This window comes from Hippocampus zosterae, chromosome 12 (assembly GCF_025434085.1).
Source record: "Hippocampus zosterae strain Florida chromosome 12, ASM2543408v3, whole genome shotgun sequence".
NCBI classification, from domain to species: domain Eukaryota; kingdom Metazoa; phylum Chordata; class Actinopteri; order Syngnathiformes; family Syngnathidae; genus Hippocampus; species Hippocampus zosterae.
This window is the reverse complement of record NC_067462.1, coordinates 2,318,598-2,343,910: the sequence shown is the minus strand read 5'-3', so window position 1 is coordinate 2,343,910 and position 25,313 is coordinate 2,318,598. Positions and strand designations below refer to the sequence as shown.

At 49.3% G+C, this 25,313-nt stretch overlaps 1 protein-coding gene across 10 annotated transcripts in view; it reads left to right on the top strand.

The window, feature by feature from the left end:
- Nucleotides 1–25,313, top strand: part of lrp1bb (low density lipoprotein receptor-related protein 1Bb) — a 190,523-nt gene that overhangs the window by 153,606 nt on the left and 11,604 nt on the right. For 6 of the 10 annotated variants that reach the window (XM_052082609.1, XM_052082612.1, XM_052082608.1 and 3 more), the window contains 26 exons: nt 647–769; nt 4,167–4,348; nt 4,477–4,676; nt 5,548–5,736; nt 5,842–5,990; nt 6,158–6,251; nt 6,845–6,961; nt 7,221–7,340; nt 8,710–8,829; nt 9,978–10,094; nt 11,425–11,531; nt 12,787–12,919; nt 14,118–14,224; nt 14,311–14,443; nt 15,583–15,705; nt 15,920–16,042; nt 17,970–18,113; nt 18,366–18,500; nt 18,624–18,743; nt 18,883–19,124; nt 20,029–20,252; nt 21,183–21,289; nt 22,537–22,653; nt 22,763–22,936; nt 23,051–23,176; nt 24,650–24,814. In XM_052082609.1, the coding sequence (XP_051938569.1) occupies nt 647–769; nt 4,167–4,348; nt 4,477–4,676; nt 5,548–5,736; nt 5,842–5,990; nt 6,158–6,251; nt 6,845–6,961; nt 7,221–7,340; nt 8,710–8,829; nt 9,978–10,094; nt 11,425–11,531; nt 12,787–12,919; nt 14,118–14,224; nt 14,311–14,443; nt 15,583–15,705; nt 15,920–16,042; nt 17,970–18,113; nt 18,366–18,500; nt 18,624–18,743; nt 18,883–19,124; nt 20,029–20,252; nt 21,183–21,289; nt 22,537–22,653; nt 22,763–22,936; nt 23,051–23,176; nt 24,650–24,814 (3,691 nt within the window). Of the gene's footprint in view, nt 1–646; nt 770–4,166; nt 4,349–4,476; nt 4,677–5,547; nt 5,737–5,841; nt 5,991–6,157; nt 6,252–6,844; nt 6,962–7,220; nt 7,341–8,709; nt 8,830–9,977; nt 10,095–11,424; nt 11,536–12,786; nt 12,920–14,117; nt 14,225–14,310; nt 14,444–15,582; nt 15,706–15,919; nt 16,043–17,969; nt 18,114–18,365; nt 18,501–18,623; nt 18,744–18,882; nt 19,125–20,028; nt 20,253–21,182; nt 21,290–22,536; nt 22,654–22,762; nt 22,937–23,050; nt 23,177–24,649; nt 24,815–25,313 lie in introns of all 10 variants that reach the window. The other 4 variants (XM_052082607.1, XM_052082605.1, XM_052082611.1 and 1 more) reach the window with 2 other exon arrangements.

The following is a 25,313-nucleotide window of genomic DNA, read 5'->3' as shown; positions in this document are numbered from 1 at the left end:
AATGAGGTCCTGCGAGCAGGCTGCAGGCGTCAGACTCGCGCCGCCGCATCGATTGGACTCAACGTGGGGGCAACATTAAACGGGGCATCTTAAAATGCTTAAACGCAACGCATTGGGATTTATTTTTTTTTCAACATGTTTAGCAGTTCCCAGATAGCATCATAATAATAATAATAACAACGATTCATTGACGTGCTTCTGTCAAGGCTAAAAGTATATTTATGCAGTTTATATAGAATTGGAAGTTTTCCTGTTTTGAAGGCGCAAAACAAATAAATAAATAAATAAATAAATAAGCCGCTGTCGTCCACCCCGCCCCACACGGGTCCCGCTGCGGCCCATGCTGGCGACAGTTTATGTTACCATGACAACCAGCTCGAGCAGCTACTTTTTCTCATGCAGCCCAAACTGTGAAGAGCAAAAACGAGCCCCCCATGAATGAAAAGTCTGTGTGTTTTCACACGTGAATGCAGTACTTCATCACCGAGCTGCCACATTGCCTGTTTTTGAAGACAAGGTTTTCAAATCCTTTCCATCCAAGTTTCTGTATCCTCCATTTCTACCCATTCAATTGCGTCTTGACTTTGCTCCCAAAATGGAAAACGCAACAACATGACATGAGTTGTATGTTTTGCGTGATCGCCAGGGCCTGAACAACATCGTACACATCGACTTTGACTACAAGAAAGAATTCATCTATTGGGTGGACTCATCCCGGCCCAGTGGGAGGAAGATCAACAGGATGCGACTCAATGGCAGCGATCTGAAGGTAACGTTGGAATCGGGTTTCGATTTTAGTTCATTCATTCATTCATCTTCCGTACCGCTTGATCCTCACTAGGGTCGCGGGGGGTGCTGGAGCCTATCCCAGCTGTCTTCGGGCAGTAGGCGGGGGACACCCTGAATCGGTTGCCAGCCAATCGCAGGGCACACAGAAACGAACAACCATTCGCACTCACACTCACACCTAGGGACAATTTAGAGTGTCCAATCAGCCTGCCACGCATGTTTTTGGAATGTGGGAGGAAACCGGAGCACCCGGAGAAAACCCACGCAGGCCCGGGGAGAACATGCAAACTCCACACAGGGAGGCCGGAGCTGGAATCGAACCCGGTACCTCTGCACTGTGAAGCCGATGTGCTAACCACTGGACTACCAGGCCGCCCTCGATTTTAGTTTCTCACCATCAAATTCAGCTGTGTAAGAGAAAAACTTATGTTCGTTTTTTTTAAACTTCAACAATACATTTCTAAAGTCCCACAATCAGATCCGAATAAATGCAGCAATCTAACAAGCGGTAAACACATCAACTTGATTTATGCAAGAAAGTGGCTCGACGTCACCCACTGCACTCTGCATCTCATTCGCATCGGGCCTGAGGGGTGGGGCGGGGGTGGGGGGGCACACTCACTCAGCTCATTTCCTCCTTTACGTTTGAACCATGATTGCGCAAGAGGACTAAATGAGTTAATTAAAAAGAGCCAATTCTACCAGCAAGCGTGACATGAGTACTACAGCCAGATAGGCCTCGTCACAATAGAATTTATCTCAACGCCGAATGAAATTGACGACTTTTCTTTGCGAGCCTCTCAACAGGCTCCTCATCAGTCTCAATTGTTCCCCCGTAGAACGCTCGCTCTCCTTTCGGGTTCGACCTGCCAATGGGTTTTCTTTCAACCATTTGGCGGAAACGTAGTTCCATCATTTGCTGAATGATTTTAAAGGGTATGCGAGAAGGCGTCAAAATCCCTTCAAATGGACCCGGTGACGTGTGCGCTGCTGGCCAAAAAGAAAAAAAAAATGTAACTACACGCTTCGGTATTTCATCCACTGGTCCGTATGAAATTGTAAATCTGGTTAAGTACTGTTGTGAAACGCAATCTATATGAACGGGCGGCGGGCGGCTGTCTCAGCTGCTTTAACCGTGAAATGGAGTTTTCACCTGTGTAGAAGCTTCTCCGCATTCAGTCGGCGTCGCCGCAGGCGGAAGACAGAAAACATGTTGAAAATGTGAGCCCCACGCCACATCCCATGAAAGAAATCGGCACGAGCGTCGTTAAAGTTGGCGTCCATGTTGGCTGCGTTTTTAAATCAGAGTGATGTGCTTTGGCCGTACAAAGTATTTGCTGTCAGGATTGAACAGCTTCGACGTTTACAATTGTCGACCGACCCCCCCCCCCACCCCACCCACGAGCACATGTGGGAGACCCAAAACTTTCTGAACACCCACACACGGCACAGGCTCATCAACCGTTTGCTCACTTTGAAAATGCTCAAATCCGGCGCCAATTATTAGTCTGCGTTTCCACCACTTCACAGAAGTAAAATCCTTTGTATTTTTTTTTTTTTTAATAAATCTCGTCTTCATGCTGCCCGAGGTGTTTTTGAAGATACTTAACAATGAAGGATATGTTGGTGTTTTGATTTTGCAGCTGCAATTGGCGCGTTGGTTGACAGCCTCGTGGGTTGCCCAAGGCGCCATATTTGCTCGGTAATGACGAGAGAGAAAGCCTCAAAGCGCATCACGTTGTTTAATGGCAGCCGCAGCGCTGTGTTCGCCACATCTGCGATATCTGCCAGCTGGCGAGATTTATTGGGAGATTGATGGCACGCCCACAAACTGACCCCCCCCCAACCCCCCCCCCCCCCATCCCCCACCCCATCATTGTATATCTTCCGTCACTTCTGAGCTAATCACTCACAAAGCGGTTGCCAAACCCTGTGTCTCGTGCCGGGTGGATGGGGGGGAGGGGGTTGGGGGGGCACATCTGCTTCAAGAATAAGATGCGCGCTTACACAGATGGGATGGCGAGCGATGGAAGGTGGCCGCTTTGGCCTTACAATTCCCGACTGGCTCAAAGATCACAATTTGTGTTTGATCATTGCTGGGGGGGCGGCACGCGTCCTTTAGCCGCTGCATTCCGGAGACATTTCCAGCACGCTGGGTGGAGTCTTTCAAATTTTCACGTCAACTTGCACGGGTGCGGGATGAGAACAAACCGCCACCTTCACACGCCACTGAAAGTATCCATCCATCCATTTTCCAAACCGCTTGATCCTCACTAGGGTCGTGGGGGGTGCTGGAGCCCATCCCAGCCGTCTCCGGGCAGTAGGCGGGGGACACCCTGAATCGGTTGCCAGCCAATCACAGGGCACACAGAGACGAACAACCATTCGCACTCACACTCACACCTAGGGACAATTTAGAGCGTTCAATCAGCCTGCCACGCATGTTTTTGGAATGTGGGAGGAAACCGGAGCACCCGGAGAAAACCCACGCAGGCCCGGGGAGAACATGCAAACTCCACGCAGGGAGGCCGGAGCTGGAATCGAACCCGGTACCTCTGCACTGTGAAGCCGGCGTGCTAACCGGGCCCACTGAAAGTATCCCTTTTTTTTATTTCCTCAGCTAAAATACGATCTGAATCAAATCAGAATACGGAAGAGTTGAATATTTACATCCTTCCTATCATCTGTCTGTTTTTTTTTTTTTGCCTTAAATGACTTGTGGTTTCTAATTTCAGACTCTGTATGTGCAGAATTCTTCCTGTTTCAAATAAGATGTTAGCTCGCTATGAGATCCGTAAGTGGCTGTGTGAGCCCTAAAAGAAGCGTGATTGTCTTGACGTGTCGTTTATAATAACATTTAGTCGCCCGTAGTGGTTACAGTCTGACATTTATCACCCGACTCACGGGCTCGGGCTTTTTTTTTTGTGGGGGGGGGGGGTCGGTTTCCATCACACTTTGCCCGCCGACCAGCAGCATGCGCGGAATACCAAGAAAAAAAAACAAAATGGGAGAATAAAAAGGGGAAAAGACAAATGTTGCAAACAACAGCAGGTCACAGAGGCATCAGAAACACTGAAGCCCGCTGGAGAAGAAATTACTGCCCTGAGAAGTATTGATCACGGCCGACGATATCGACGCTGCTCCCCAACTGGTTTTGAATGAAAATGTTTCATTCTACCCGGCGTACACCGCCGACAAACAAATTACCTTTGCTGTGGGCATTCGTACATTGAAAGACGGCTTGTGTTTTTTTTTAATGCGTCGCAATTAGACTCTACAAATGTGAAGTTCTGCAATCACTACTTTGTTTGTGTGTTTTTTCCCTCAAGCGTGTCCCAGTAAGACGCAGTCAGCCTTGTTTTTTTTTGTGTTCTCAGATCGTCCACAAAACAGCCGTTCCCAGCGCCTTGGCGGTAGACTGGATCGGAAAGAATCTTTATTGGTGCGATGCCGAAAAGAAAACGCTGGAAGTGTCCAAGGCCAACGGTCTCTACCCGACCGTGCTGGTGGGCTCGGGCCTCAAGAACCCCAGCGATCTGGCGCTGGACCCTCAGACAGGGTAGGCGCATCATTGAAGGACGGCGATTGGCTGCGTCTCGACTCCCTTGATTTTCCTCTTCCGGTTTGAAAATGTCAAATGTTGAAAAAGCGGTTCGGGCACTGAACTCTCGTGTTCTACTGACTTAGGTATGTGTTCTGGGTAGACTGTTGTGAACCGCCACACATCGGGCGCGTGGGCATGGATGGCCACGGGCAAACGGTCATCGTCGACAAGGAGATCTATAGTCCCACCGCTCTGGCCATTGATTATACCACCAAGAGGCTCTATTGGGCAGATGACAACCATATCCTGTTCGCCAATATGGAAGGCTCCCAGAGGCACAAAGGTGAGTTGTCGCGATCCAGCAACCGACCGTGAAATATACTCGATCACTCTCACGGGAGGGTTCGTCGTTCTGCTTCCAAGCTCCCGTTTGTGTGAGAAATCGAGTTTTTTGCCTAGGTTCGTCTGTTTTCATGTCACCCTCCTACAACTGGCTTGTCAGCAGAGACTCCCCACGCTTCACTTTTTAGCCACAAGTAAATAAAATGTCTCACTTTTAGGATTGGACAAAATTTGCATATTGAAAATTAATTCATTCATTCATCTTCCGAGCTGCTTGATCCTCACTAGGGTCGCGGGGGGTGCTGGAGAACTATCCCAGCTGTCTTCGGGCAGTAGGAGCGGGACACCCTGAATCGGTTGCCAGCCAATCACAGGGCACACAGAGACGAACAACCATTCGCACTCACACTCACACCTAGGGACAATTTAGAGTGTTCAATCAGCCTGCCACGCCTGTTTTTGGAATGTGGGAGGAAACCGGAGCACCCGGAGAAAACCCACGCAGGCCCGGGGAGAACATGAACTCCACACAGGGAGGCCGGAGCTGGAATCGAACCCGGTACCTCTGCACTGTGAAGCCCACGTGCTAACCACTGGACTACCGGGCCGCCCCATATTGAAAATGTGTCACTGAAAATCAAAGGTGGTTTGTCTCCTATTTAGGTGTGTGAGTAGAAAAAAAAAACGATAAAGCTTTTTGGAGTGGCTGTTTTTGCGCGTGCTAGCCTCGAGTCAATCAGGCCCGCCGTATTGATGCTAATAGCAGTTTGCGCTAAATAAACACAGGCCGCACGTTTTGGCGCGAGGAGAATGTTTACCTCGGCGAATCGTAATCATCGACGTTGAGCAAGCCCGTCTGCGTCTCCCCCCAGTGTCGTCCGATCACATCCAAGGGGTAATGGCGCTGACCCTGTTTGAGGACTTCATCTACTGGACGGACGGCAAATCCAAATCACTCCGGCGAGTTCACAAGACGACGGGCGCTCAAGGCCTGGAGCTGCTCAACTCTTGGCAGGCCATCAAATCCATCAAGGTCTACCACTCCCTGCGCCAGCCCGAAGGTACAAAGTCCGTCTGGCGCTTTTGGGTTCACGGTCTCCTTGAGAGAGCTTTCGCGCACGGGTCTCGTAATTGCGCGTCTTTGCGCGCGTGTCGCCTCTTTGCAGTGCCCAAGCACCAGTGTCAGATTGCAAACGGAGGCTGCAGCCACCTGTGTCTGCTGTCCGCCGGCGGGGGACACAAATGTGCCTGTCCCAGTAATTTCTACCTGGCCGCAGACAACAAGACCTGTCTGTCCAACTGCACCTCCAGTCAGGTCAGCGACGTGTCGTTTCAGATGGACGATATGATTTTTTTCCATCCTCGGCTTCCCCCAAAGGCAAACGTGTGCCCTCCTTTGCTTTGAAGACCGCCGGAACCAAAATGGCACGTTCATGTCGGCTCCGCTCACGTTTTCACCCGCGCTGCGCTTTGTACCAACAGTTTCGCTGCGGGACGGATGAGTGCATCCCTTTCTGGTGGAAATGTGACACGGTGGACGACTGCGGGGACGGATCGGATGAACCCGCTGATTGCCGTGAGTACATTTTGTTTCAAAACTCCATCCATCCATCCATCATCTACCGCTTATCCGGGGCCGGGTCGCGGGGGCAACAGCTTTAGCAGGGAAGCCCAGACTTCCCTCTCCCTAGCTACTTCTTCCAGCTCTCCCCGGGGGATCCCGAGACGTTCCCAGGCCAGCTGGGTGACATAGTCTCTCCAGCGTGTCCTGGGTCTCCTCCCGGTAGGACATGCCCGGAACACCTCACCGGGGAGGCGCTCAGGAGGCATCCGAATCAGATGCCCAAGCCACCTCATCTGGCTCCTCTCGATGTGGAGGAGAAGCGGCTCGACTCGGAGCCCCTCCCGGATGACCGAGCTTCTCACCTTATCTCTAAGGGAGAGCCCGGACACCCTGCGGAGAAAACTCATTTCGGCCGCTTGTATCCGGAGTTTCAAAACTCATTTGTTGATAATCGTCACCAAGCCGTAAATAGAAAACATTGAGATGAAGAACAGGATGTGTGGTGTGACTGAGCACGTGGCGCCCAACAGTTCTTTTCTTTTTCGAAGGCCATACGCTGCCTCTAAATGCTGACATTATAAAAGTTTCTATTTCTGTGACCGTAGCGGAATTCAAATGCCAGCCAGGACGTTTTCAGTGCGGCACGGGTCTCTGCGCCCTTCCCCCTTTTATCTGCGACGGCGAGAACGACTGCGGCGACAACTCGGATGAAGCCAACTGCGGTGAGTGAGCCAACCGCCGATCGCATCAAAAAGACGAGAAATTCCTTCATTTCATTTCAATCGCCCACAATACCCTTCAGTGCCACGCGTCAAGGTAACACTTTAGAGACAATGAATCCGCCCCCCCCCCCTCCCAATGGGAAGGACAGAATCTAAACAAAACTGAGTTTCCGTGCCACCTTGCCTTTGTCTCTAAAGCTCCCTCGGACATGTAAAGATGCCAAATAATCATGGGACGTTTGCTTTACCCCCCCCCCAGAGACGTACATTTGCCTGTCAGGCCAGTTCAAGTGCTTCAGGAAACAGAAATGTATTCCCCTCAATCTGCGCTGCAACGGTCAAGACGACTGCGGGGATGGCGAAGACGAGACGGACTGCCGTAAGTTTCAGCGGAGTGAAACGCGTTTCCACGTGCGCATTTCGAGCAGCTTGCTCTCACGACAACTTCATCCTATGAGTTCAAATTATTTCTATTTTTTTGTTTTGCCTTTGTGATACGACAAAGATCTAACCAATGATTTCCTACTGAATAAAAATAGAAACAACGCCAAAAAAGGGCCACTTTGATTGCAAGATACCAGTTGATTACGAGAAAAACATTGCACTGATGCGTGAACGGTGAACTTTATCCACGTTCTCACCACCGCACTGCTTTCGCACGCCACCTCGCCATGTGGGATGGCCCAATTGGATACTCAAGCCATGGCGTGAACTCGGATCGGATCAAAAGCCACTCAGGCACAAAAAAATAATAATAATTAAAAATACATAATTTTGGGCGGCCCGGTAGTCCAGTGGTTAGCACGTCGGCTCCACAGTGCAGAGGTACCGGGTTCGATTCCAGCTCCGGCCTCCCTGTGTGGAGTTTGCATGTTCTCCCCGGGCCTGCGTGGGTTTTCTCCGGGTGCTCCGGTTTCCTCCCACATTCCAAAAACATGCGCGGCAGGCTGATTGGACGCTCTAAATTGTCCCTAGGTGTGAATGTGAGCGTGGATGGTTGTTCGTCTCTGTGTGCCCTGCGATTGGCTGGCAACCGATTCAGGGTGTCCCCCGCCTACTGCCCGGAGACAGCTGGGATGGGCTCCAGCACCCCCCGCGACCCTAGTGAGGATCAAGCGGCTCGGAAAATGAATGAATGAATGAATGAATGAATACATAATTTTACATTTTGGCAATAAATAATTGGGCTATCGCAAACCTCATTTTACGTAACAACCGTCCCTAAAAAAAGAAACTGAGACACTGAATAGTTTTAACAGGATAGAACAAATGCTTGTCAAAATTGCAGCTCTGTTTTATTCAATGTCTTACCCCCCCCCCCCACCCCCCCAGACTAATCCAAATGGATTTAAAGCATTTGGAGAAGCGCTCTTTCCATACTTTGGAGACAATTGGGTAATTGTCTCGGCGTCTGAGTATCACTCTGCATTGCCGCCTTTCCTATTGCGACATTTGTCTTGCGTGTGATTGCGAGAGAGGTGACAGCGAGGGGGGAATGACAATGGAAAGACGCTCAGAAGGAAAAAGAATAGAATGGGGAAAAAATTGCTGTAATTAGGGTGAAAATAGTTATTCCCAAAGACCGGATGTGATTTTTGAATGCGGCGTTGCAATTAAACCCGCGGCAGAAAATATTAAAATGTTTTTTTTTTAATTACTCGGCTATGTCCAATAACAACAATGACTTCTCCGAGTCCCATTCCGGCCTCTCTTTCTTTTTTTCTTTCTTTCTTTCTTTCTTTGAGCAGCTGAGAGCACATGCTCGCCTGACCAGTTCCAGTGCAAGGCCACCATGCACTGCATCTCCAAGCTGTGGGTCTGCGATGAGGACCCCGACTGCGCCGACGGGTCAGACGAGGCTAATTGCGGTGAGTTGCGCCAAATCCACTTAACCATAAATCACAACACCACCACTTCCCTCGGTCAGAGCTGGGTGGCAACGTGATTTAAACGGGATCAATTTTACACTCGGCTTCCCCCCCCCCCTCACTCAGACCCGCGACTCGTCTGATTGGAGCGAGACGGTTTTCCGGACGTATCAGTCTTGAGATAGAGATTGCGCCGATACCAATGAACTGCGCGCAAATAACTCAAAGCCTAAAGCCAAAGTTTTCCAGCTGACCTTGAATTTAGTTCAGTGGGGTCGTTTGGGAATACGTTTGTTTTTTTTTTTTGTTGTGACCTTGTTGTGGCTTGAAGCAGGGGTCAAAGGTCGCCAAACCGTTCTTTGACACAAGTTATTTTGGAGATTTGATTTATCGAGTGCTACGAGAAAGCAAGCGAAGCCCACTTAAGCAAGCTCAAGGCAAAAAGAGAGAAAAAAAAATGTCTTTTAAAGACTTCCAATTAGGAGGCATCGGCGGGTTCAAGGTGTCACACCTTTGCAATTAATTACAGCTCTGAAATTTATTTTTTGTCAAGATTTGGTGAAAGGTCTTCATCAAAGCGCTTTATTTTTCAACAAGTGATTGAATATTTTGTGCATTGACCTAGTTATTGTTACTTTTAAGTGGAGGTCAAATGGAACTGCTCTGACGAACCCAAATGATCCAAAAGATTCGCCGACTAACGTGTTACTGCTCACCGCGTGCTGGCCAAACCCGCAATCGTCAAAGTGGTTGTCGTTGATTTCCGAGGCGTTCTCACTTTTGTTGCTGCTCAACATTTGTTATGCAGCAAACGCCCTTCCTGAATATCTTTTTGAAGAAAGTTGTATTTATTTTGCCAGGGTGGGATGGGAGTGTGGGCGGAGGGGTGTGGGGGGCGGTCTTGGTGTCATAAATCGTGCTGTGGATGATTGCCAGTGCGCGCGGGTATTTCATCTAATGGTGTGTTTGCCGCCGGTGAACATACTGTGTTTTGAACTGGGTGTCAAACTTGCTCAGGCGAAACCCCGCAGGATACCATGATTACAAGCCCAAAATATGATTGCATGCGCCGCATTAATATTCATGCTCTTTGAAGCCACTTTTTTTTCCTTTTTTTTTTTTGTCTTTGTTTGCACCTGACGAAAAAGATGAAAAGACCTGCGGACCTCATGAGTTCCGCTGTGAGAATAACAACTGCATCCCAGACCACTGGAGGTGTGACAGCCAGAATGACTGCGGAGACAATTCAGACGAGCAGAACTGCAGTGAGTAACCCGACGCCTCCACTTGCCGTCACGTCATTTTGTCAGGAAAGTCTCACACACGGGCAGCCCGGTAGTCCAGTGGTTAGCACGTGGGCTTCACAGTGCAGAGGTACCGGGTTCGATTCCAGCTCCGACCTCCCTGTGTGGAGTTTGCATGTTCTCCCTGGGCCTGCGTGGGTTTTCTCCGGGTGCTCCGGTTTCCTCCCACATTCCCAAAATATGCGTGACAGGCTGATTGAACACTCTAAATTGTCCCTAGGTGTGAGTGTGAGTGCGAATGGTTGTTCGTTTTTGTGTGCCCTGCGATTGGCTGGCAACCGATTCAGGGTGTCCCCCGCCTACTGCCCGGAGACGGCTGGGATGGGCTCCAGCACCCCCCGCGACCCTAGCGAGGATCAAGCGGTACGGAAGATGAATGAATGAATGAATGAGTCTCACTCACACACACACACACACACACACACACACACACACACACACAGAGGCAGGAGGAGACCACATGTTTTCTGAAGCCCCCCCAAACACACACTTCGGCAACGCTTTTGTCTATGCCTGTCTTTAGCCTGCGATCACAGGTGGGCGGGTAATTGTAACCTGGCGCAGTGGTCCCCAATCTTTTACAGCAGGGGTCCGCAACTACGGGTCCGCGGCCCGGTGTCAGGCCTCGGCCCATCTGTGATCGGTCCGTACAAAAATTTGTTTTTGTATTTATTGCCCACAGTACATTTGCACTTACACCCCCGGGCTGTTTGATGGTAAATAATTAAACAGGCTGGCCAGGAAATGGTTAGTTAAGCAAGCTAAAATAGGGCCTTTTAATTCGTTGTAAGCTGTGAATCCAGTAGAGATGCACATATGCATACGCATGCACGCTCGTCCAGGATAATTGAGGGGGGGGGGGGCAGAAAGTGGATCTAATGCAGCTGTTTAGCCGCGTCACTAATATCGTCCTTGGGGACCCCCCCCCCCCCCCCTAAATGGCAGCAACGCGATTTGGGCTTCAGAGAGTTTTGCCCCCGTCGATTGCAGAAGCAGAATGGAATGCATTTACATGGTGATCAGCTTTGCCGGCAGCCGGCGCCGTTATCCCGCATCGTCCATACAAAATGAGTCTAATTATCTCCAATTGCATTGTTGTTGTTGTTGTTTTCAAGCCATTAGCGCGCGCTTGCGAGCGCAAACATTTGGCTAATAAAGATATCTGCTCATGTGTTTGCTGTAAATCGAATGAACATGATTGCGTCGCTTGTTTTGGTTCTGTTATTTATCTATTTTTTCTGTGTGTGTGTATGTGTGTAAATACGTTATGTTTTGTTCACTTCCTCGACAGCGCCAGTCACCTGCAACCACAAAGACTTTGCCTGCACCAACGGGGACTGCATCTCCTCCCGGTTCCGCTGTGACGGGGATTACGACTGTTTGGATAATTCGGATGAGGCAAGTTTTTCTTGATGCGTCACTGATGATCTTGAAACGTGCTGCTTATACTTAGGCATAGTTAATTGTGCTGTCAAACGATTAAAATACTTAATTGCGATCAAATGTATAACTTCATAGTTAACTCAGAATTATCCGTAATTAATCACAGATTTTTATCTATTCTAAATTTCCTTTGATGTCTTTTTCTCCTATTTTTCCCCATTTTAATGATCAACTTCTAAAACAACAATTTCGACTTTTGATTTTTACCTTAACATTTTTCACGTGGAGCAGTTATTCAAACTTGGAGCACATTTTATTATTTTAGAGCAACGTAACATCCGTAACGTGGTGCCGCATTAATCTCGCGATTAAAAAAATTAATCGAGTTTAAATTGTCTTCAATTAATGCCGATAATAACGCGTTAAACTGACATCACTAATAGTTACCCCCCCCCCAAAAAAAAATTGAAGTTGATTTATGGATTTTATGAGCTCGCGTATTCATTCGGTGACGCCAGTCAGAATCTCAATTTGATTTCTGGTCATTAGTGGAAGACGCGGTCATGAGCAGACTCTAAAATGTTGAAATAGGACTAAAGTATCTTCTGCAGTGATTTGAATGCATCGAATGCGGCATGTAAATTCAATGTTATGTTGAGGAATAAACGTCAGGGGGGGACGAGTAGTGCTTTCAAGGTTCATCTCGGCGCGGGTCATCAATAGTCATGATGCGCTGCAAAATTCAGGGGCAAACATTTGCTATAATTATTCGGGGTTTTTTTTTTAGCGAATCGAGTTCGGATCTTTGCCTCTATCCAAACATTTGTATTACACATGTCATTTCTCATCATTTCTGGGACGTTCAGGGCTGTCCCTACCCAACGGATGCGTTGAGGTTAACGGCGGTCAAACGGGCGTTTTAGGATCCCTTTTAGAATCCGCCAGCTTGGCCCGAAAAGACACATATGCTAAAAAGACTGCCAATGAGCTCCAGAGGTTCTTTTTCCAAGTGGCTGCGCATCACAAACCACAAGTGCCTCTTTACCCGCTCGCTATTTTCAAGCCTGTACCTTGAGAAGTGTTTTTGCTCTTGTCGTGAAACAGATTGCGTTTTTCCGTTGCCGCGTGGGCCTTTGGAAAAAAAAAAAAAAAATGCGCTTGCGATTGTCATATGTAGACACACCGCGGTGTGTTTCGTCTCGCTAACAAGGGTTAGCGATGTTGTCGCGCCTTACGTTTACCCCTTCACATTTGTGTTCATGGCTCACAGAAAGGCTGCGAGGCGCACTGTGCCGACGACCAATTTCGCTGTCACAACAACCTCTGCATCTCCAAAAAGTGGCTCTGTGACAGCCAAGAAGACTGTAAGACGGGAGAGGATGAGAGAAACTGCCAGGGAACAGGTACGGCAAGGGGTGGGGGGGTGTTTCGGCTTTCTTTGTCTGGGGAAAAGATATCTGCCACCGGGGTGGAAAATGTTTTCCGTTTTTGTTTTTTTTTTTTTGTTTCTTTCTTTCTTTCCCGTCATTGGACTTTGTGCGTTGTAATTCAGAGTTGTCTGAACCAAACCCGGAATTCTCAAATATTACAATATTAAATATTATAAATAATAAATATGTTTATACTACAATATTACATCCGCTAGTTATTTTTATTATTAAGACTTTGCAACAACGGGGACTGCATCTCCTCCCGGTTCCGCTGTGACGGGGATTATGACTGTTTGGATAATTTGGATGAGGCAAGTTTTTCTTGATGCGACACTGATGATCTTGAAACACGCTGCTTATACTTAGGAATAGTTACTAGTGATGTCAAACGATTAAAATACTTAATTGCGATCAAATTTATAATTTCATAGTTAACTCAGAATTATCTGTAATTAATCACAGATTTTTATCTATTAAAAATTTCTTTGATGTTTTTCCCATTTTAATGAACAACATGGAATTGTGGATCCGTTTTCTTCTAAAACAACAATTTTGACTTTTGATTTTACCTTAACCAGAAAAGAAATCTGCCACCGGGGTGGAAAATGTTTTCCGTTTTTTTTTTGTTTGTTTCCCGTCATTGGACTTTGTGCGTTGGAATTCAGAGTTGTCTGAACCAAACCCGGAATTCTCAAATATTACAATATTAAATATTATAAATAATAAATATGTTTATACTACAATATTACATCCGTTAGTTATTTTTATTATTATTCAGAATGTCCCAAGATTAGGATCCTTCCACACTTCAAATGAATCAAATCAAATCTGGCTAACATGTCACATGTCCATGTTAGCCAATTTAATGTCGCCGATCATCGCGACGAACAACGTATTGTAATCTCTGACACCCAAATCACTTACCAGGCCTTTCCAAAGCCATATACACTCAAAGTCTCAGATATCGCAGTAGAATGTGAAGATTGCCCCCGCCCAAATGGACAAAAATAATACAAGAGCCCCACATGCACTTTGGGTTTAATAATTGAATATCGAGTCGTTTTCTGTTGGCTTACTACGACCAGATCGGGGCTGTTGGTCGCATGAGAGATCGTTTTGCTTCCATATTTGAGCCCCCATTGCGATTCCTGTGATGTTTCCTCCTTCGCAGTGGCCCCCTCGTGTTCTGCGAACGAGTACGTGTGCGACAGCGGCGGCTGCGTGTCAGCCGGCCTGCGTTGCGACGGCCACGACAACTGCCTGGATGGCTCAGATGAGGTCGGTGCAAGCGTTTACGTCGACGGCCACGCGCCTTTGGAATCGGCGTCGCCGCCAGCGCACGTAAACGCGCCGTGTCGTGACAGATTGGCTGCGTGAAGGAATGCCAGGAAGACGAGTTTCTTTGCCTAAATCGAGCACACTGCATACCTCGACGCTGGCGTTGTGATGGCGTGATGGACTGCATGGATCACAGTGATGAGGAAAACTGCAGCCAGGGTAAGTGCGGCGCTACCGGGAGTCTCTCGTACACCAGGTGGACAGCAAAAATTGATGTCATTGAAAATATATCGATATATTTTTAACCACAAATAGTATTCTGTATTTTCCGTATTCTGATTTGATTCAGATCGTATTTTAGCTGAGGAAATAAAAAAAAGGGATACTTTCAGTGGGCCCGGTAGTCCAGTGATTAGCACGTGGGCTTCACAGTGCAGAGGTACCGGGTTCGATTCCAGCTCCGGCCTCCCTGTGTGGAGTTTGCATGTTCTCCCCGGGCCTGCGTGGGTTTTCTCCGGGTGCTCCGGTTTCCTCCCACATTCCAAAAACATGCATGGCAGGCTGATTGAACACTCTAAAATTATCCCTAGGTGTGAGTGTGAGCGTGGATGGTTGTTCGTCTATGTGTGCCCTGCGATTGGCTGGCAACCGATTCAGGGTGTACCCCGCCTACTGCCCGAAGTCAGCTGGAATAGGCTGCTGCACCCCACGCGACCCTAGTGAGGATCAAGCGGCTCGGAAGATGAAAGATGAATGAATAGTCCGATGCAAGTGCCGCGTGAAATGACTTGAACTGAAAAGGACCTTACATTGCTCAACTAGCATTAGCGGTAGCCGCTGTTTGGCTAACTCTGGTCACACGACCGTCACTGGAAAAGCTTGTCACGTGACACGCAGTAAAGGAGGCACACTCACGCAGTCATAAATCAAGTCGATGCGAACGCTCAAACTCGACGCGGCTCTGCCCACCTTTTGACGATGACACGATGGGTTGCAAGTGCTCGAAAGTAGCTCTGGAGCATCACTGAGCCTAGCCAATCACGCCACAGGACAGAGTGAGGGATGAGAGAACAATGGGCACAACTGCCGCGTGAACAATCCTGACCTCACCAACATCATTCACCTTTGGGACCGCATCATCTTAGTTGGAGTTATAAGAGCAGAACTATTACAAAGGTGCAAGTGCTTCCCACCTACATGCCAGGGATTAAAAAAAATAAAAATGTAAATCAGATGGAGGGGGAGAGGAATGAATCAGAGTAACACCTTTTGTTCGCTTGAATAGACTTTTCACTGCGAGCTCGTGTGTGTGTGTGTGTGTGGGGGGGGGAGTGTTTCATTTCTTTGTGTGACCGTAGGTGCTTTCTTTTGCCGGGCTGATGAATTCATGTGCAATAACACCTTGTGCAAACTTCACACGTGGGTGTGTGACGGCAAGGACGACTGCGGAGACAACTCCGACGAAGACGCCGACATGTGCGGTGGGTGGCGCTCCGCTGCGCTTTGCTGTCAAGTCAATGTGGCCGCCTTCTTTTTCAAGATATTTATGAGCCACTGCCCCCCCCCCAACGCCCCCCTCCCCCATCCGGCCCCAGCGCCGTAGATATTCAAATGTGCGGCGTGCATTTTATTTTCTTTTTTTCCCTTCCCTCGCAAAGCCAAAGCCATTTGCCTTTTATCTCCTTCCATCTCCAGAAAAACTGGCGTGCCCTCCTACGAGGCCGTTCCGCTGCAGAAATAATCGCGTTTGCCTGCGCGTCGACCAAGTCTGCAATAAAGCGGACGACTGCGGCGACAGCTCGGATGAAGAGGAGTGCGGTGAGGACACGTTGTATCAATAACCGTTTTTTTTTTTACCTTTTATGAACTTACAAAGGGCCGTTGTGGCGTCGGGTGCCGAGACGCGAACATCACCGATACTTGAGATGAATATTTTTTCACTCGTTTTACGACATGAGCCTGAAAAATAAAAGGCTTTTTTTTTTTTTTTTTAAGTTAATGACATTAATGGCAACCCAGGGCGGCCCGGTAGTCCAGTGGTTAGCACGTCGGCTTCACAGTGCGGAGGTACCGGGTTCGATTCCAGCTCCGGCCTCCCTGTGTGGAGTTTGCATGTTCTCCCCGGGCCTGCGTGGGTTTTCTCCGGGTGCTCCGGTTTCCTCCCACATTCCAAAAATATGCGTGGCAGGCTGATCGAACACTCTAAATTGTCCCTAGGTGTGAGTGTGAGCGTGGATGGTTGTTCGTCTATGTGTGCCCTGCGATTGGCTGGCAACCGGTTCAGGGTGTCCCCCGCCTACTGCCCGGAGACGGCTGGGATGGGCTCCAGCACCCCCCGCGACCCTCATGAGGATCAAGCGGTTAGGAAGATGAATGAATGAATGAATGAATGGCAACCCAAGCTAAACACGACTCTCAGTCATGCTAAAGAATCAAAAGGCTCTTGTGTCAAATCATCTTTCTACACCGAAATTTGTTCCAGACTCACAAAACAAATTCTCTTGGGGGGGGAGGGGGGGCAACACTGCACAATGCGCTGCAGCAATAATGGTTGGGGGGTTTTTTTCGAGGTTCAAGAACCTCAATGCTTTTTATGAGTCTCGTCATATTTGTCTGTCCACATGTGTTTCTCCACCTTTTGTGTCCCTTCGAAATCTGTTCCAGACTCACAAAACAAATTTTCTTGGGGGGGGGGGGGGGGGAGCAACACTGCACAATGCGCTGCAGCAATAATGGTTGGGTTTTTTTTTTCGAGGTTCAAGAACCTCAATGCTTTTTATGAGTCTCGTCATATTGTCTGTCCACGTGTGTTTCTCCACCTTTTGTGTCCCTTCAAGGGTTCATGACATTTTGTCAAGTCAAGTCAAGAGTATTTCTCGAGCACTTTCAAACAGCCATCGCTGCATACAAAGTGCTGTACATGGAGCGATTTAACATACACAATAAACAATAAGACGAATCGGTAATAAAGGCGGTAGAAAGCACCAAGCAGTAAAATCAAGAACCAACCTGGCCAAAGAAACTCGCGGCGAGTCGCTTCGATGTAAAGTGCTGCGTCTTCTTTTCTTTTTACGACATCCTCGAGGTTTTCCTGCCGCGCGACACCGATTTGAGCGATGGCTCCGAGCAGGCCCCGTCGGGTTGAACGGGACAAATGGCTTCATTCATATTTCACTCTTTTCATCCTCTCTCGTTCTGCCCCTCCTTATCTTCCTCTCTAATTCCATTGATCCGGCCATCAATCTCTCACTTCAGTCCATTACCTCTCCCTCCATTGTGCGCCTCTTCCCTCCGCCCGTCTTCTCTCCGCGTCACCTCGGTCCCCGTCATGCCATCCTTCCATCCCCGCTATCCAACCATTCGCACTCACACTCACACCTAGGGACAGTTTAGAGTGTTCAATCAGCCTGCCACGCATGTTTTTGGAATGTGGGAGGAAACCGGAGCACCCGGAGAAAACCCACGCAGGCCCGGGGAGAACATGCAAACTCCACACAGGGAGGCCGGAGCTGGAATCGAACCCGGTACCTCTGCACTGTGAAGCCCACGTGCTAACCACTGGACTACCGGGCCGCCCTTAATTATTATTATTATTGTTATTTTTATTCAGCATTTTAGGGGTGCACGTGGTTCATTAGCGTTAGCATTTTGAAGGACACCTAAGGGAGGTTGGAAAAACGATGTTTGTAAATGTAGGAAGCTTTTTTTAAAAGTCTTGTGCTATTTTTTCCTCCGGGTACCAAAGCAGAGGTGGCGGCGGCAAGACCTCGGCCGTGCGGGAAGACCGAGTTCACCTGCGATAATCGACGCTGCGTCTCCATCCAGCTGCTATGCGACCTCTTCAACGACTGCGGCGACGGCGGCTCCGATGAGCGGGACTGCAAAGCCCGTGAGTTCAAGCGACCGCCCCCATCCATCCAAGCTTTATCGGGAGGCGGGGCTAGCTAGCTCCCAGTTTTTTTTTTTTTTTTTTGTTCTTTGTTTTGATTTTATGCTAATGTATGTATGGGCCACCGTTTGTAGAGTTATGTCGCGTGTGATGCAAAAGATTTGGCCGTCCTTTTTGGCTTTTGCGCATCAAAAGTCGACCGCGGCAGGTGTCTTGAGATGCAAAAAAAGGGGTGTGGTTTGTATTCGCAAGTCTCCAGCGGCGACGTATGCGGCAAGAAGACAAATCCGTGCGGAGAGGACGCCGTTTGCAACCAGACGAACGCGGACGCCGTCTGCCGGTGCAAAGCCGGCTTCAAGAGGAACCAGAAGTCGGGCCAGTGTGACGGTAGGCGGCCATCGCTCGCTCGGGCGTCATCGTCATCGTCACCGCGTGTCAAAAATCAATATTCTCGGCCGCGGCGGTCGCGTTAACGCGTTAAAAGCCAACGCTTTGTCAAACTTTTTCCAGAGACCGACGAATGTCTGCGCTTTGACGCGTGTTCTCATTACTGCACCAACACCAAAGGCTCTTTCAAGTGCACCTGTGACAGGAATTACAAGGAGGTGGACAGAAACTGCGTCGCCAAAGGTACGCCCGTCGCCGTTTTCATCAGGTGACCTTCATCCGGGAGAACGGGGGCGGGCGGGGGGGGGGCTGTCCTTTTTTTTAAAAAAAGGCAAAGCCGGCTAATCCTCTTGCCGCTTCCTTTTCTCGACTGTGCGGGCAGGTGCGGAGGACGGAGTGCTCTACATCGCTAATGACACCGAAATCCGCAGGTTTGCGTATCCGTTTAACCAGAGCCACGGATACAAAGTGCTGGGCCGGATTGAGGACAACGCCCGCATTATCGGCATGGACGCTTTGTTTCACCACCGCAAGTTCATCTGGGCCACCCAATTCAACCCGGGCGGGATATTTTACAAAGACAGTACGGAAAGAAGTCAAACCAAGCCAAATATCCGAAATATTGTAAGTATGTTGTTGAAGATGACGACGACGACATGCATTTGCTGGTTGAAAGATCCAGACATCAAAAAAAAAAAATAATAATAATAATAGTAATAGCGGCCCGGTAGTCCAGTGGTTAGCACGTGGGCTTCACAGTGCAGAGGTACCGGGTTCAATTCCAGCTCCGGCCTCCCTGTGTGGAGTTTGCATGTTCTCCGCGGGCCTGCGTGGGTTTTCTCCGGGTGCTCCGGTTTCCTCCCACATTCCAAAAACGTGCGTGGCAGGCTGATTGAACACTCTAAATTGTCCCTAGGTGTGAGTGTGAATGCGAATGGTTGTTTGTTTCTGTGTGCCCTGCGATTGGCTGGCAACCGGTTCAGGGTGTCCCCCGCCTACTGCCCAAAGACAGCTGGGATAGGCTCCAGCACCCACCGCGACCCTAGTGAGGATCAAGCGGCTCGGAAGATGAATGAATAATAGTAATAGCGGCCCGGTAGTCCAGTGGTTAGCACGTGGGCTCACAGTGCAGAGGTACCGGGTTCGATTCCAGCTCCGGCCTCCCTGTGTGGAGTTTGCATGTTCTCCCCGGGCCTGCGTGGGTTTTCTCCGGGTGCTCCGGTTTCCTCCCACATTCCAAAAACATGCATGGCAGGCTGATTGAACACTCTAATAAAAATTGTCCCTAGGTGTGAGTGTGAGTGCGAATGGTTGTTCGTTTGTGTGTGCCCTGCGATTGGCTGGCAACCGATTCAGGGTGTCCCCCGCCTACTGCCCGAAGACAGCTGGGATAGGCTCCAGCACCCCCCGCGACCCTAGTGAGGATCAAGCGGTTAGGAAGATGAATGAATGAATGAATAATAATAATTGGAGTCTTGTTGATGTCACGTGTCGTCCAACTTTGTTCTTTCCCATTTTTTTTCCGCAGTGTTCTGACTTTCGACGACCAAGAGACATTTCCGCCGACTGGATCACCGGCAACATCTACTGGACCGATCACTCCCGCATGCACTGGTTCAGCTATTACACGGCGCACTGGACTAAATTACGATATTCCGTCAATGTCGGACAACTCAAGGGACCCAATTGCACCCGCTTGATTACCGACATCGCCGGAGAGCCGTACGCCATTGCTGTCAACCCCGGCCGAGGGTAAGCGGGGGGGGGCTTGCGGTACTTGACGATTATCCGTTATGTTTTTTTGGGGGGGATACGATGGCGATTGTGCAGCTTCTCTCTCTGGCCCATCGTGATGATATGCTCAGCGGCCACAAAATGTCAGGTGCACTCGAAAAATCCAAAGAGCTGCGTGAAAAAAATGCAAATTCTGTCCTCGGGAAGAAAAAAAAAATCTTGTTTTCACAGCGGCAAAACAATAAAACACAAAGACGCACTCACACGGGAGCTGCTGTCAAACGCTCCCAGACAGACTCCCCCGCAAGCCCCGCCTCTTAAAGGCACAAATGTCACACAAATTGCGTGACTGGTTTGTTTGTGCGGTTTTTGCTTCACTTTTTGTGCTGACCATTTTAAATGTCAACATAAACGTTAAACATATGAAAAGGCCCCGCCCCCCAAAAAAATTTTTTTCAATCCCATCGTTAGATTGTGAAAGTGTACCTTATGAAGTGTCCGGTGAGGCCCGTGCTTAATGGTCCGCTCTTTTCAAACGCTTTGCAGTGTTAACCGGCCGGACTCTTAATTGCGTATGCTCGCCATTAGAGGCTGAGCAGGTAATGTCCTGTTCACTCGGTTTTTATACCGTAGCCGCCCGCCGCATTTAAATACGACATAATGAGACGGCCGACGGTGAACCAAAAGCAGGGAGGCGAATGAGCGGCCACGGACGATGGCTCGGATCTCATCGGAACGCTCCGCGGCGTCGAGGGGGGAGCTGCAACTCACCGACGATCAATAACTGTGTGACATCCAGGGGCGCTCCTAGCTTGAATGCCCCCCCGCCCCACCCCACCCCACCCCTTTGACATAATCGACTTTTTCATGTTGCAACCCCAATAAAGCAACAACGACGTCGGCCAGGCGTATTTCTCCGCAGTCAACCGATGTTACTCTGTCACGCAGGATGATGTACTGGAGTGTCGTCGGCGACCACTCGCACATAGAAGAATCCGCCATGGATGGTTCTTTACGCAGAGTGCTTTTGGAGAAGAACCTCAGGAGACCCACCGGTAAGTATTCCTTCTAAAAGTGCAGTCAGCGTCTACATTTTGAAGATCTTCCCTTGGAAAAGGACGAAAGTTTTGTTTTGCAATAGAATAGTCGCAGCGAATGACTACAAGTTTAGTTTTGCAATAGAATGGTCGCAGCTAGCAACCAGCTACTGTATAAAAATATACTGTGGCCGCCGTTTATTGCGGCGTATGAATGCATTTCCTGTCTTGGAAAAGCTTTACAATTTTAGGGAGGAATACCGCGACAAGGTGGGCGGCTGTTTAGTGCCTCGGCCACGCGGTGCAGAGGTACAGGGTTCGATTCCGGCTCCGGGTCTGGCCGTACTGTGCAAAAGTTTGCATGTTTTCCCCGAGTTTGGGTGGCTTTTCTTCGGGTACTCCCGATTTCCTCCCACATTCCAAAAACACGGATTGGCAAGTTAGTGTAACACTCCAAATTGCGATTGTGCGCACGAATGGTTGTTCGTTTCCGCGTGCCCTGCGATTGGCCGGCAACCAGTTCAGGGGGTTAGCCCCGCCTCCTGCCGCTCGTGAGGAGAAGCGGCATTAGAAAATGGATGGATGGATGAAGACCGCAATCATCCTCTCATTTCAGACAAAAGTGGGATGTCAGTCGGGCACACGTTGACATCACACACGTTTTGTTTGCATGATATCTAATACGTTGAATTGCGTGAAAACGTTTGGGAAAATGAAGCGGAGCTTATACAGAAAACAAAAGCAAAGGAAACAAATACAAATGAAACGCAGCAGAGCCTCTGAAGTTGCCATTTATAATCCCCTTTTTTTTTTTAATAGGGAAAAAGCGCTGAACTAGTTTTGCGCATCGGCGTTGGCCTCCTTTAATTCCAGCGGCAGCATTCCGTTGTGTTTGCAGAGCGAGGAATTCATCATCTGCGGAAAAGCCGTTTAAAACATCCGGCCGGGCTCTCCATTATCTAGTCCGACGCGGCGCAGAAAGTAAAAGTGATTCATCGCTTTGGAATTTCAACGTCGGCATTTCGAGCCAAAGTGCCGAGCGCCATGCGGTGAGGTCCGCTTGCTCATTTCCACGCAGGAGCATTGATTGGCGAAAGGAAAACAAGGCAAAGGGTAGAAAAAAAAAAAAAAAAAAAGGCGGCTTCACATTTCGGCCGGGTGCGCGGTGACCTTCGCTTCTCCCGTTGCCGCGGCGACCCGCGGCGGCAAGATCTCGGTTTAGTTTGTACGCTCCATCAAAGTCTTTGTTTCCTCATCCCCCGCAGGGCTCGCCATTGATTATTTCAATCAACGTTTGTACTGGGCTGATCCTGAGCTTTCGCAGATTGGCAGCGTGAGATTGGATGGTTCCGACCCGCTGATGACGATCAATGAGCGACACGGTAATTTTCGCCCGGAAAACGGCTCGCGTTCCCAAAGCAAATTCAGATCGGCCTAAATTTTTTTTTTTTTCAACCAAACAAATGTTGTGCCCTTGCGTTGTATCCGCAGGTATCTTCCAACCTTATCGAATCGATTTATTCGAAGATTACATCTACGGGACTGGACTCCGACACGAGGTCTTCAAGATTCACAAGTTTGCCAAACAGTCGGTGGAGTTTTTCAACTTGGGGGTGGACAAGCCCACCAATGTTTTGATCTCCCACCGATTCAAACACCAGGACGGTAATTGAGATTTCTCATCGGTCCTTGCAAATATGCCGCCCTTCCGAAACAAAGATTTGCCCGAACCGCTTCTCGGAAAATGTATCACAGAGCCGCTCTCGCTCTTCCCAACAGTGTCCAATCCGTGCCTGAGGATGTCTTGCGATTTCATGTGTTTGCTCAACCCGACGGGGGCCCGATGCGCTTGTCCGGAGGGCAAAATGCTGATCAACGGCAGCTGTGGTGATGTCAACACCTCAGGTGGGCTTCTATCATGATGGCACTCTGAAGCTGCTTGACAGAAAACCGTCGGCAAAACTATCAGAGACGCCGGCGTTTTCCCACTTACAGTTGAGACATATGAACGGACGTTGACGGCACATTGTCAGAATCCGAATAACAACAACAAAGCCCCAGTATGGAGTCGGGAAAAAAAAAAAACGGTCGCTGCTGTTGCTGGGGGAATATTGCAAGGAGCCTCCACATTCCATCTTACAGCTGCGCCATAATAGTGGCAGGGATACTGTCACATTCCACAACATTCAGGTGTGAATGTGAAGGGTTCTTTGTATTCATGTGCCCCGCGATTGGATGGCGACCAGTCCGAGGTGTTGCTTGGCCTGAAGTCAGCTACCTGCTCGCCTCACAAAGTAGTATTTGCTCTACTCGTCCTATTTATGTTCCTTCGATTCACATCGTCAGACCTCATAAGTGCTCCGAGTGCCATCGACTATTCACTACTTCAGAAAAAGCATGAACTACTCATACGGCGATTAAACCCATTCATTCATTCATTCATCTTCCGAGCCGCTTGATCCTCACTAGGGTCGCGGGGGGTGCTGGAGCCTATCCCAGCTGTCTTCGGGCAGTAGGCGGGGGACACCCTGAATCGGTTGCCAGCCAATCGCAGGGCACACAGAAACGAACAACCATTCGCACTCACACCCAGGGACAATTTAGAGTGTTCAATCAGCCTGCCATGCATGTTTTTTGGAATGTGGGAGGAAACCGGAGCACCCGGAGAAAACCCACGCAGGCCCGGGGAGAACATGCAAACTACACACAGGGAGGCCCGAGCTGGAATCAAACCCGGTACCTCTGCACTGTGAAGCCCACGTGCTAACCACTGGACTACCGGGCCGCCACTGTTTGCATCATTCATTCATTCATTCATTCATTCATCTTCCGAGCCGCTTGATCCTCACTAGGGTCGCGGGGGGTGCTGGAGCCTATCCCAGCTGTCTCCGGGCAGTAGGCGGGGTACACCCTGAACTGGTTGCCAGCCAATCACAGGGCACACAGAGACGAACAACCATTCGCACTCACACTCACACCTAGGGACAATTTAGAGTATTCAATCAGCCTGCCACGCATGTTTTTGGAATGTGGGAGGAAACCGGAGCACCCGGAGAAAACCCACGCAGGCCCGGGGAGAACATGCAAACTCCACACAGGGAGGCCGGAGCTGGAATCGAACCCGGTACCTCTGCACTGTGAAGCCGACATGCTAACCACTGGACTACCGGGCCGGAAGAATGAAAAAAAAAATTTGATCTCTAACTTTTCTTTCTGGTATATTTTCCGGGTTGCCTATTCTTGTAGTTTCTTGTTGTTTGGTTGGTTGGTTCATAATTAACCGCACGGTATTCGCAGCGCATACCGTGTGAGTTTGTTGCACTAACTCCGATTGACTTCCTCGCTAAGAAATGTGGACTTTTTCCTCACGCGGCCAAGGTGAACTGTGTCGTCCCCCCTGTGAGAACGGAGGCCGTTGCTTAGCCAACGAGAAGGGAGACTGGCGCTGCTACTGCTGGCCTGATTTCTCGGGCGAACGCTGCGAGGTCAACCACTGCACCGACTACTGCCTCAACGGAGGAACGTGTATGGGCTCACCACTGGGTAAGATGCCTTCGCAAATGTGCCCGCCGCTTGAGCCCCCCGGAGAAGTTCTGTCGCGTTTTGGTTCATCATTTGACATCATCAAAATAAAGTGCGGGGGCGGTCATCTGTCTACTCGCCAGCCTCCAGTAGTTAGAGCTGACGGTTCTTGTTTTCAAGTACTCCCCTCAGGGAGTCGTTTGCATCGAACGCGGCGACAAAATGGCATTTTAAAATTGGGGACGGGCGGGGGGGGGCTTCAATGATCCAGTGAATAGTAACACTTCAGCACACCTCTTTCCTCCGTGGTATCCTTGCGGCAATGCTGCTGTTTTTTTGCAAGCGTTGCACTTTTGAGCCCACTTTGCACAGAAGTTGATTTGCGTTTGCTATGGGTTTTTTTTGGGGGGGGGGGGGTTTAACATTTTGACTTTGAGTGTGCCCGGACCGATGTGGAGCAATCCTCAAGTGCGGCGTGACTGCACACGGGTGCCTGGAGATGCGCGTGACCCCATTAGCT